Consider the following 13305-nt stretch of genomic DNA (forward strand, 5'->3'; position numbering starts at 1 on the left):
AATATATTGAATTGTCTGTTACTTCAGACTGCTCACGTTATTTTATGCCTCCACAATGCTGCCAGACATGTGCCACTGTGAATTGCATGATATGGATCGGCTAAATTCTGCTGAAGACGATATGTTGTTCTGGGTGCAGAGAAGAGTATCTTGTGTATAATAGTAAACTGTACCCAAAGTTTTAGTTATTATGGAACTAAAACTGATTTCTAAACATATTTGAGGTGTTGTTGACCGGACCAAAAAAATCCTGGAAACAGTGCTCTCCTTGTTACAAGCGGACATCACAAGTCCATTCTCACAACAACAAAAAAATAATTATTGCAAATTCCAGTAAACAGTTGAACGACACTCATCGGAGTTAAAATCAGCTGGATGTCATACATGCAACATAATTTTGACAATGGGCCTAATTCATGTAAGCTGATGTTTTTGCAACATGGCAATTATCAGCAGACTGCATGTGCCAGGATTGCACAGTGCACGCACCAAGGGAACTTTGTGATGACGTTCACACTGCCATGTTATGGGCAGAGTGTTTGACAGACTAGGACAGTTTGGGGACTAACATGGGAGTGCCGACAAATATGCAGGTGTGTCGTGTCCAATTTCAGTAAGTATATCTTCTTCCAGCTGAAATCATGTATGTGCATAAAAGAAACCGAACATCCGCTTCGCTATTGCTGTGGCAAGTCTGCGTATCTGAGCTGAGGTTCATCATTATTGCATTGGTGCTATAATAATTAGGCAATCACAAAGGACTGTGATGACTGGTATCTTTTTCCTGGGACTATGTAAAAACCGGACCCGGACTACACTCCGGACCGCCGGACAGGACATCAAAATCTGCAGTCCGGAGCTTGTAGGGTCCGGTCCGGGGGGTCCCTGTTATAGCTATCACCAGGGACATGGGGGAGGGGAGATTACAGCCTCCCCGTCTGGTCCAGACCGTCCGGTTTTTGCTACATGCCACAGGCAGCCCCATGGACAGGACACCCCCCCCCCGGCGGTCCGGGGATTTTGTCCTGGTCCGGTTTTCACCCATACCCCTTTTTCCTGGGTGCCAACTTCACTTGCAATGATTAGCAGTTCTGTAACTTAAAAAAAGGCAGCGGCCTATGCATTTTTGTATGTAGATAATTTAGGCTCAATATTTGGAAACATTTTTTGTGACAGCCGCAATGGGGAATGGGGGGATTTTTGGGACTGCCGCTATGGAGAAGGGGTGGGTGGGGTTTTTGGGACTGCTGTGATGTGAGAGAAAGAGCTTGTCAAATGCCTGGAAAAAGCTGGTCCTGCGAAGCTCTGGGCAATGAGCACCAGTGTGAAGCATGCCCACTCAAACTTTGAATTAGGGATGGCCATCGGCCATCAATGATTTTAAATCATCGATGGGTTATGGCCAATGTTGAATACTTTGGCCATTGATGGCACAGGTGAACTGATTTTTTTTTTCTTTCTCTTCAAGGTGCTGGGACAGCTGGAAGCCCAGTCCCCACGTTCTAATTGACCCATGAGCCATACAGTCAGATCATGGATGACCATCATTAGCTAAAACTATCGATGGTTATCCATCACATTGTTTATGACTATAAATAATAGGAGAAGCCCGGAGAGGAATCTTGCATTACGCATTTTGGGGGCGGGGCTTAACTGTGACGTCATTAAGCCCCGCCCCCATCACGGGAAATAGGCTAAATAACTGATATCCATGGAGGGGGCAGGGCTAAAACGACACGATTGTGCCGTTTTAGCTCCGCCCCCTCCCCTGAGACCCGCGGATTGCGGCATATAAATGCCGCGATCGGGGGGCTCAGTGGGGGTCCCCCTGATTCCGGGAGGGTTGCCCACCCTTCCGGGGGCCGGGAGGAAGGACCTGATTTTCGGGAGACTCCCGCAGATTCCGGGAGGGTCGGCAACCCTGCTATAAATGGCCATCTTTACTTTGATTGCGGGCAGGATGTCCGTGAGGAGAGGGGTCTAAGGGCCAGATGTACTAAGCTTAAAAAAGTGATAAACAACCAGCTCCTACCTGTAATTTTTCAAACCCAGCCTGTAACATGACATGTAGGAGCTGATTGGCTGGCTGTTTATCACTCTCCATTTTATCACTTTTTGAAGCTTGATGCATCTGGCCCTAAGTCAGGTGGTGCTGGCAGGCTGCGGTAACAAGAAACAAAAATCCAGACTGAAAGATGGAAGGGTCGGACTACGTGGACCCTGGGTACGGGCTCCTTGAAACCCGCGGGGCACTAGGTCGGCACCTAGGTTGTATTGCGGTACATCCTGCCTTGCCAAGAATAAGTAGGGAGACAGCTCTTCAATTCATGGAGACCTTTCTTAATAAAAAATAAGAGCAAACGCAGAAGGAGGACATTATCCTGCGTAGGCTCAATAAGTCTCCATACATGTATAATACACATATTTCGCCAGCAGATGCAAGAGTATAGCCAGGGCACTAAGAGTTGCCCTTACTTAAAATGGTGATTATGGTTTCCCTTCGGTGTCGGGCGGAAGTGGCGCCACACACGCAGGCCGGTGCAGGTTACAGTTTCCGGAGCCGCGGTGTCTCCGTGTGGCGCCGCCGGTTAGCAGTGGAACATGTTGTCTATGGACTTTTTAGACGATGTGCGGAGGATGAACAAGAGGCAGGTGAGTGGCAGTGTGAGGCCAGGGACGGGGGAAGGGTGCTGGCGAGCTTCCCCTGACAGCCGGACAGGGCAGAGAGCGGCGAACCGGCTGTGGGAGGCGCTGTACGGAAGGCTGGCAGCATTCCAGCCACATGGACACCGAGGAGTAATGTTGCCCCCGCTATGCCCATACATTGCCTACGCCCCCATGGCATGGGCACTTAGTGTACCATGGTGCTCTGATGAGTTGTATGCAGCTCAGGGCAACTCTCAGGAAGGAGGTTTCCCACCATAACACTATGTAGGCCGGAATTGTCATGTAGTTGTCATTTAGTAGTGATGGGGATTATAACCTTTTATATCATGCTATGATGCAATATACACAATTGTGTTCATTCCTGTCTTCTACACCCTGGCTGACATCTTAGCCCCTATCGTTTATAATTTGTAGCAGTGGTTCTCCATTGTATCCCTGGCATCCCATTTGCATGGAATGTGCACCAAGCATTTTCAAAGCAATACGTTTTTATTTAATCTGCAGTTAGGTAAAAACACAGTAATAGAATGAAATTAAATGGAATTTATGAAATGGTGCTGCTGCAAGGAGACGGATCTTTAGCAATCTGTGAAAGATTGCTAAATGTCCTCTCAAAATGTCAGCATCATTCACATTTGTTCTATACTTTCAAATAAAATTGTTGCATAAAAAATTACATCTATATAAGGTAAACATTACAGATCGTTATTATGCATAAAAATGTTTGCTTGGCAATTTTCACACCTCTTGACAAATTCTCTTGGCACTCAAAGGGTTAAAACACTACTTGTGTGTATACACTGGCCAGTTATATCGGTTGTTTGATTGAACGGCCGATATATTGATGCACCATTGGCCAATGTGTAAGAGCAATATATCTGTGAACAGTGGTGTTCAGATATATTGTCAGCTTTGCGACACAGCCAATGCCCGATATATCAGCTCATCATGCTGTGTGTATGAGTGATCTACCAATCGCCCGTGCAGCTGTGCTGGGAGCCGTCGTGATTGACAGCTTAGTGGGTTCACTTGTGATGTCAGTTCCGACAGATCGGTCAGTTTGAATGGAGAACATGCTGCCTGATCCCTCTGTAGATATATCTATTAGAGTGTACCCACTTTAAGTATCCTGAATGCCCTGCTTCACCATTACAAAACCTTTCTCACGTGCTCCTGGTGGCGCTAGTATCCTAAGTTGTAAGCTTGCAGCAGGGCCCTCCTACCTCCAAGTCTGTCTGTTGTTACCCAGTTTGTTTTATCACCGTCTACTATTGTAAAGCGCAACGGAATCTGCTGCGCTATATAAGAAACTGTAAATAAATAAGTTGAGTATCATTGGTGTATAGCAGGGAGTGGGAACCTTTGGCCCTCCATCTGTTGTTGGACTACACATCCCAGCTTACCTTGCTACAGGAAACCGTTGCATGGAATGCTGGGATGTGTAGTTCAACAACTGCTGGTGGGTCAAAGATTCCCCATCCCGGTGTATAGGACTGAGAGAAGACATGCCACCATCTTTTGGTGGGTGGTTTACATCTCTTATGTTATAGATGTTGATTTTGTTCCTCCACAGGTATTGCTATTGTCTTAAGTACTTTTTATTTTTTTTGCATTACAACACAAGTACATGGGTGTTTCCAATGGTTATGGTATAGACAATCAGTAATGACAATGATCTGGTTGACCACGACTAGTTAGACGCCTAAAAATGACAGCAGCATTTGGATCGATGGAAGCAGAAACTGACACAAGCAAAAGGTGGACACAAGTTCTTCTCGTTTTTTTTGTGTAGGTCGACATGAACAAATGTATGTTCATGTCAACCTTTTGCTTGTGTCAATATTCTATCAATGTCAATTTAATGTATAGCGATCATTTTTAGGGGTCTAACAAGTCATTGTAAATCGTCAATTGGTTGACCAGATACATTTCCGATGACACAATGACCACTTGTGTGCTTGCATGTTGTTGTTTTTTTTTTTTTTTTTAGTGTGTGTTTCTAACTTGATGCTGTATTATTTTTACTGATTATTAAATAAAGATGTTTTTTTGTGTGCTTTGCAGCTATACTACCAAGTATTAAACTTTGGTATGATTGTGTCGTCTGCACTGATGATATGGAAAGGTCTGATGGTAATCACTGGCAGTGAGAGTCCAATAGTTGTTGTTCTGAGGTATGTAAATATCTACTTATAATTCATTTTTAAATCCCTCCGCAGTATCAATTCTTTTATCCATTTTGTTATAACTATGGATGACTTCACATTTACCTTCGCTAAGGATTTTCCGGTACTTGTGAGTTATCCGGGCTCCCGATTTTTTGATTGTATGCCTTAAGTTAAGGCATACAATCCGATGCGATGCGATACGATATCGCATCGCATCGCATCCGACCATCGGATGCGATGACCCGATTTTTCCATAGGAATCAATGTTAAAATGATTCCTATGGAAAAAGGGGTCCTTTTCATACCCCTACTATCCAAGTGGGCATGGAGTTGGATATAAACCTGTGGCGAGCGTAGCGAGCCACCGAGCCCGAAGCGTGGCGAGCGAAGCGAGCCCCGCGAGGGGACGGTATTCCGTGTCCCCTCGCGGGGCTCGCTACGCTCGCCACGCTTCGGGCTCGGTGGCTCGCTACGCTCGCCACAGGTTTATATCCAACTCCATGCCCACTTGGATAGTAGGGGTATGAAAAGGACCCCTTTTTCCCATTGAATTCCATGTTAAAATGGACTCAGTCCATTTTAACATTGATTCCTATGGAAAAATCGGGTCATCGCATCGCATCGCATCCGATGGTCGCATGCGATGCGATGCGATGTCCCGATCCGACCCGATTTTAAAATCGGACGCCCGGATAACTCACAAGTACCGATTTTCCTTGTAGGGAAAGACAAACACTTTGGTGGTGAATGAACTGTTAGCGGTAAATTTGAAAAACCCGGTTTCTCCTTTTTATTTATTTTTTTCTCCCCTCCCCAAGCCACAGGATTATTCTATTCAAATACCTGACAGAATACCCCCCCCTTCCGCCCCCCTTGAGGACTAATTATGCAATTGGCAGTTTCCACTTAACTTCGTAATTATTCACCTACTGAAGTGGTTTCTTTACCTCTGCATCAGCGGTGAGTATGTAATGTATTTGTGTCCTGAGGCAGCAGCTGGAAGAACTAAATCCTACTGTAAAGCTGGGTACATTCGACCGACCGTACACCCGTCGGACCGTCCACAAACAACAGCCGATTACGCGTGTACACACCTGTACAGTTTTACTTGTGACGTCCGATGTACTCCCGTCCAAACAGTCGCATGAAAAAGATTGTACCACCGTACACACTGTCTCGATTTGGGCTATTGACACGTCATATGTGAGCAAAATTATAATGGGCTGGGTTAGGGCATAATTATAGCAAACCGCTATATATGCGGAATTAGTCAGCCGGCAGGGTGACTAAAATTTAGACGCAAACCCGTCTATATAGAACTTTAGTCAGCCGGCAGGGTGAGTAAACTTCTATATAGATGGGTTATGCGTCTAAATTTTAGTCACTCTTTTACCCATTAAAAAAAAAAAACGGCGTGGGGTCCTCCCCACTGCCGTAACCAGCACCAGGCTGAAAGAGCCGGGGCTGGTATTAAAAAATCAGGAAACCCGACAAATAGGGCTTCGCTGATTTTTTTTTTTTTTTTTTTTTAAACCAGGGTCCGGGGCTGATTCCCAAAATACGGGGGACAAAATTACTAGGGGTCCCCCATATTTTAAGAACAAGGCCAAACCAGCCAGCAGGGTAATGCCACAGCCGGGGGACACTTATTATATAAGGTACCGCGGCCAAAGCATTCAGCCCTCTGACCGGTCAGCCTGGCCAGGGGTCCTGGGGAAGTGGGGACCCCCCCAATAAAGGTGTGTCGTCCCCCCCCCCCCTCCAGGACTTACCTGGTGCTGTCCCCGGTGACCCTGTGCGGTGGTCACCGGGCTGATTGAAGTGTAAAAAAATAGAAGAAAAACTATTGTCTTTTACTGTGGAACTATGAGTCCCAGCAAGCCTCCCCCGCATGCTGGGACTTGGAGAACCACAAGTCCCAGCATGCAGGGCATTAAAGGGCCAGCTGGCACTTGTAGTTCCACAGGAAAAAAAATAGTAAAATAAACACACACTGACACACAATACAAATAAATGTTTAATACATCCAAAGCCCATACATACTTATACTTATCTTGACCCCGTCGGTAGGTCCCTGGGTCCAGTGTCTTGGTTCCGGAGCCTTGGTTCCAGGGCTGGTCCGGGTCCGGGGCTGAAGAGTCCGGGGTCCTGGATCCAAAGAAATCCATAGGGGACCTGTGGAAGGAAATCCTACTCACCAGGTCCTCTGGCGACGATCTTCTCCATCTTCTCCATCTCCGCCACCGGTACACGATTGGATTGAAAGGCGCAGAGATGTTTCATCTCCTGCGCCTCTCATCCAAATGATTCTATTGGCCGCCTAGCCGCCAATCATGAGCCGAGAAAGTAGATTTTTTTTTTAATACCAGCCCCAGCTCTTTCAGCCTGGTGCTGGTTACGGCAGTGGGGGGGATCCCACACCGTTTTTTTTTTTTTTTTAGTCACCCTGCCGAGAGATTATGCAGCAGCATTGGCAGTATAGTCGCAAGGACGGCAGCATATCGGTCGAACGTGCGTACACGCTGCACTTTTGTTCCGATATGGGGCCGTCCTGTCGGATGAAAATTAATCAGCAAAGAACCGTCGACCGACCCAAGTATGGACGGTCAAGACAGCCGCTCGTATGGGACAGCGTACACACCTATTTTCACACCCATTTTCATCTGCGACCAGAGATGGTTGCAGATGAAAATGTCACACTGCCGGGAGAAGAGGCAGTGGAAGTCACTGGTCGAAGGAGCATGCTCCTCCGACTAGTGGCCATTCATGGGCTGAAAACGGGAGCACGCACCCGGCGATTTATCGCTGGTGCACACTCCAATCACTGGCAATATGGTCTCTCAGCGACCGTATTTCCAGCGATATTTGCTATAATCGCCCCCGTGTGTACGCACCAATAATCTTCAGCAGACTGCAATAACTGCATGCGCTAAGATAATAAACATTTGTTTAGGAAAGAGATGATTAATAAAGACCTTTGCATCCCACCTGTACACTTAAAACTGTGTCCATGTCGACTGTGTCCAAATTTGGGTAAAAAAAAAACATGTTGACCTTTTAAATGTAGACCTAAGCCATGTCGACCTTGTCCCATGTCGACCTTCCAGTATGTCGACCCAATGGTGTTGACCTAATGACTGCCGACCCAACATTTGGTTGACCCAATGATCCCATTCCATCCAGTCCTGGGGTATTGTATGGCATATTATTTACTGAATTTATTTTTAGCTGAGCTTTGTAGAAATATAATCCATAATTTATGCAGGACTGAAAAGTGATACCAACTTCTTAAAATGAGATGCCTAATACTCAAAGTGGTGGAATTCAATTGTTTGGGAGTGTGCTTGCTATAGGCGCTGACATTACAAGTGAGCAGGACATAATCATTGAGGGGACCCTTATTTAACTGCTAAAACTATAGAACAGATTCTACTTATAGCAAACTCGGTCTATACTGCTCTATAAAACTGGGAGTGCTACAGCCGTTATATGTAAGGACCCGCTTCACCCCCGGATCGTGGTGCAGCATGTATTAATAACAAGTTTGGTGAAGAGGCATCGGTCAGCATGTGTAACTAACATGTTTGCTGAAGGGGCTGCACCCATGGTCACATAACAAAAATCAGGAACTTTATAAATTTCTGTAAAGTCCCGGGCTGTCTGGGCTGACTGAGACTGTGCCGGGCAACGACAGATGCTGCTATAGCTTTTGAACTAATTGTACTGCACAGCCTGCATTATACCTGCAATCAATTGTTTGCTAATAAACCTTAATCTTCAGCAGACTGCAATAACTAATAAACATTTGTTTAGGAAAGAGATGATTAATAAAGACCTTTGCATCCCACCTTTCAGATAGATCTGGTTGCTAATACTAGTTTGTGTGATATTGTTTTTCTTAACTGTTGTATTTCAGCTTTGTTAAACTGACTTCAATTTTGACATTAAATAAGGAAAACCTACAATAGTTCCTGTCACCAACTCGGAGGCAGTGCATGCAATATCAAACAGATGTACACATGTGCAGCACAGCATCTGCAAAACTATTGGGCTTGTGTACAACCCTGAATCCAGCCCCATGAGTATTACATTGATACTACTTTTTATGCTGCTTTAAAACCCTGGAATAGAAAATCCTGCATTGCACAGGTTACTATTCATAACTGTTGTTCACATGGATGAATAGTGGGAAAAAAGGAAGACATTTTTTTTTACTTATTATTCTCACTCTCGACTAATGTCATGTAGTCCTTTCGTACCTGTCCACAATGAGTGCAGTCTACCTTTTACCTGTCGACCATATGACATTGTTTCATTCGAGAGTGGGAGGAAATCTGGTAACAGGAGGGTGCCCAAGCAGCCACGGGGAGAATATACAAACTCTTCCTGCCTTGGTGGGGATCAAGCCTGTGACCTCAGTGCTGGTGAGACAGCAATGCTAAACATTACACAGTCCATACTACCAGTCGTGATTACTAGTTCCCATCAAATTGATATTCTGCATATGTTTAGGTCAGACATTCATAACTTCGGTCCTCAAGACACACAAACTGTCCAGGTTTTGGAGATCCCCAGGCTAGAGCAAAGCAGACTTAATTAGTACCTCCTGTTATTTTGATTTAATGTTCTGTGCTGAAGCCTGGACATCACCAAAACCTGCACTAATCTGGGGTGTACACATGGGCCGACCCATCAGCCGTCTTTAGAAAGTGTTATCCACGTTACCCCGCCAAACTAGGTTTGGGAACCGGCTCCTGTGGTCAGCAAATTGTGTCTAACTTGCAGTGTACACACAGAGCAATATGATCGCTGGCAATATATTGCTCAGCACTCAATATTGCTCAGTGTCCCGTTTTCATCAGTGACCAGAGATGGTCGCTGATGAAAATGACACTCTGCCGGGAGAAGAGGCAGGGGAAGTCACTGGTCGGAGGAGCATGCTCCTCTGACCAGCGACCATTAGAGGCTGAAAACGGGAGTGCGCACCCGACGTTTTGTCGCCGGTGCTCACTTCAATCGCTGGCAATATGGTCGCTCAGCGACCATATTGCCAGCGATTTATACCTGTGTATACACCACTTAAGACTCTTAAATCTTACAAGCAAGGACTGGTGAGCTTTTCTGTGACAAAGGTCATAGGCTGCTGTAAACTGGCATCTCTGTTTACAGTGGACATCAGATGATGGGGTTACAGAGCTAGACGCAAGCGATCAAATGACCAGAGTTGGAGGAGGTCACCCATCACTGGGTAAATGAAGGTGGCAGTGGTGTGTAGACAATACCACTGTGTTTTCAAAGAAAAATATAGTGAGAAGTATGCGGAGTAGATTTTCAAGGACAGAACTTTATCGCAAGCGGTGTCCTTAAACGTATTCAGTTTTATTACATTTCGAGTTTGGGAGATTTTTGATCCCATCCGCATCTGAGATTTGAATTGTGATAAATATGCCCTTCAGTCTTTTAATGTTACTATTTTTTATATATATATATTTATAGTGTTCATTCTAGCACCCGCTATCTTTGAAAACCCATGCAGTTCCTCTTCCCTGCCTGGGGTGTCGCTGTCTGCTGTGGCGTTTCTAGCACAGGTCTGGTTTGCATATAAGTGCTGATATACAGACCAGACTGTGCTAGAAGCACTACAGCAGACAGCGACAACCCAGGCAGGGTAGAGGAACTGCATGGGTTTTCAAAGATAGCGGGTGCTAGAATGAACACTATATTTACATAATCATTTGAGGGATCCAGAATTCGGGTTGACATGTATTGGGAGACATGAGGTTTTCATTTTTTATACTTCACCATCCACGTGGGTTACGATTGGGATCAGTAGCATGACCTACCCGTGCATGGCTTGTCATGCTACTGATCCCAATCGTCTTTACATTTTATTGAGGGCCCATGTAGAAATTTACACCTCTCTCCCCCACCCAAAAAAAAAACCTTTTGTTGAACTTATGCTTATGTTGCGATGGTTGCTCTTGTGCATTTTAACCAAGAGACTGTCAGCTTAAAGCCGGTAATACATCAGGTCAACCTGCGGCCGAACAAGCGATCGTAGGTGCTGGTGTATGGGGTCCTAAATTCCTGTTGACCCTATGTGATCCACAGCCATCATTTGAAATGAATGTTTTCACTTTTGGTTTTGCTGCCATCTAGAGTCCAAAGTTATTTACTTTTCTGAATGGATAGCGATACTCCCCCAGTATTGCACTTACATTTCATGGCATTGCACACGTGAAAGAGAAAGGGGGGAAAAATCTTTACTTTTGAATCTACTTATATAATAAATGAACTGATTATTGGCCTTTATATTTCCTAATGCCAAGCGACGGGATTGTTCTGTTGTATTATGCTGAACAGAAGTGCAGTGACACATCAAGAATTTTATTTTCCCACTCTGCAATTGGATATATATTTTACTATCCAAACTTATATTTACATTATATTATGTTCAACCCTTGAATCTGTCAAAAATAGGTGTGAAAATTGCCAAGCAAACATTTTTATTCATCATAATGACCTGTAATTTTTCCCTTATATAGGAAATATAATGTTTTTTACACATTTTTTTTTATTTATATAACAAATGAGTGACACTGGTATTTTTAGCTGATATTTTGCATCTCTCACAGATGTTGACACTCTCATATTTTGCACATCTCTAATAGTGTGTGCAGCGGTTCGATCGGAAGCCATATCGCATGCAAATCTCATGCTTTTTTAGGGCTTGCGAACCCGATGCGCGCTCCCGTGTGAGCGCAAATCGGCAGCCAGATAGAGAGGGCAGGCAAGACTATATAGTGCAGATCTGCACTATATAGTGTAAATTGTGCCCCTCCATGCTTGCCGTGTGATGCGAGTCCCGATGCGATCTGATCGCACCTTTAAAGAGATGGCACTAAAAGGATTAAATACCTTCCCCATAAAGTTAGAGATTGGGGTGGGGGGAAGGGGCAGTTTTAAAACGTTTTTTAGTCCTGTTTCGACATTGCATCAACGACGTGACTTAAAAGAAAAGAAAAAAAGTCTAAAAAGAAAGCAATTTCAGCAGAACTGTATATCATGAAATCGATCCACTTGTTTCCCCACACACACACACACACACACACACAAAAGGGCATGACTAGCCCTGGGCTTTGAGAGATAGCCCTGGTTCTAAAAAGAGCTGGAGATGTTTGAAAAAGATTCGGAGAACATAACTTGTAAGAGTCCCCTGTTTTTAATTAATCGGCATCATGCTCTTGGAGCCAGCCCTGGTTCTAAAAATATGGGGAACAAAAAAATAGGGCCCGCCATATTTTCAGACCCAGATTTTTGACGCTGTTTTTTTATTGGTCGCATCCACAGTATAATTCAACTTGTACAATTAAGTCTAAAGCTGGGTACATGATACATGATGTGTGTACCCAGCAATATTGGCAGGGGGCATACACTCTTGCAGATGGCAGCGGCAACAAATGGCGTTCTTTGTAAGTGCATGAAGGACGACTGAGGGCATTGCTATCAATCTGTGGGAACGCACATCATTGCCAATATTGAGCATACACACAAACTGATAAACTCCGAAGGGGCAAAATTAGCTATATTGTTTAAATTATTGCTTAGTGTGTATGGGGCTCTACTCTACTAAATTATGTAGAATTGAGATATTGGACTTTAATTCCTTTTATGAGTTTTCTAGTATTAGATTACAGTCCATTTTGTAATGCACATTCCCTTTGCAAGGTAATTTTTTCACCCACAAAAGAAACAGAAAATAGGTAAAAATGTATTAATAATCTTCACATTTAACATGTATACAAAAGCAGCACTTCGCCACTATAGAGGGTGGGTTTCCAAGTGCCACTGAAAATCGGTACCACACAATTACCCTCCTCCAAATGAAACCATTAGGTTCCCTCAGTTGTCTCCCCACGTCTTCATATGTCACCTGTTTAGGACAACAGTCCTTCATCAGAAACCTCCATTGTGTATTTTACAGGTGTTTTTGCAATCTCTCCCCCCCCCCCCCCCCTCCCCAGATGGGCCAGATGTAAAACATGTGCAAATAGATTTACATTTGGGTGGGGTGTGTTGAAACTGAAATCTAAATTGCAGTGTAAAAATAATGCAGCCAGTATTTACCCTGCGCAAAAACAAAATATGTCACATCTGCCCCAAATGCAGTGCACATGGTTTTGCCCATTTTCAAAACTTGTTACTGCAATCAGATCTGAATAAAGGCCAATGTCTTGATTCTGCCACTGGTACTGTAGCTGCCGCCATGGTGACTGCATCCAATGTGCTTTGCCTAAATAATAGTTTTCTCACTCGCTCAACAGATCAGATACCCATATTCAAAACATAACTGTTTATAACATATTCTCAAAATGCCTAAAACTAAAGGTTCTTTAATAACAATAATCCTTATCAAAAGCTACAACTAAGCAATAACCTTTATAGTGGACGTCTCAAAGTAAAACCCAAG

At 44.3% G+C, this 13305-nt stretch overlaps 1 protein-coding gene across 1 annotated transcript in view; it reads left to right on the forward strand.

Moving 5' to 3' along the window:
- The first annotated feature begins 2496 nt into the window (after positions 1-2496).
- SEC11A (SEC11 homolog A, signal peptidase complex subunit) overlaps positions 2497-13305 on the forward strand; it is a 50115-nt gene continuing 39306 nt past the window's right edge. Inside the window, exons 1-2 of the mRNA XM_083183139.1 lie at positions 2497-2652; positions 4732-4841. Of these exons, the coding sequence (XP_083039265.1) occupies positions 2602-2652; positions 4732-4841 (161 nt within the window). The 5' untranslated portion in view covers positions 2497-2601. The remainder of the gene's footprint in view (positions 2653-4731; positions 4842-13305) is intronic.

The sequence above is a fragment of the Crinia signifera genome, chromosome 4, assembly GCF_055691185.1.
Source record: "Crinia signifera chromosome 4, ASM5569118v1, whole genome shotgun sequence".
Lineage (NCBI taxonomy): Eukaryota > Metazoa > Chordata > Amphibia > Anura > Myobatrachidae > Crinia > Crinia signifera.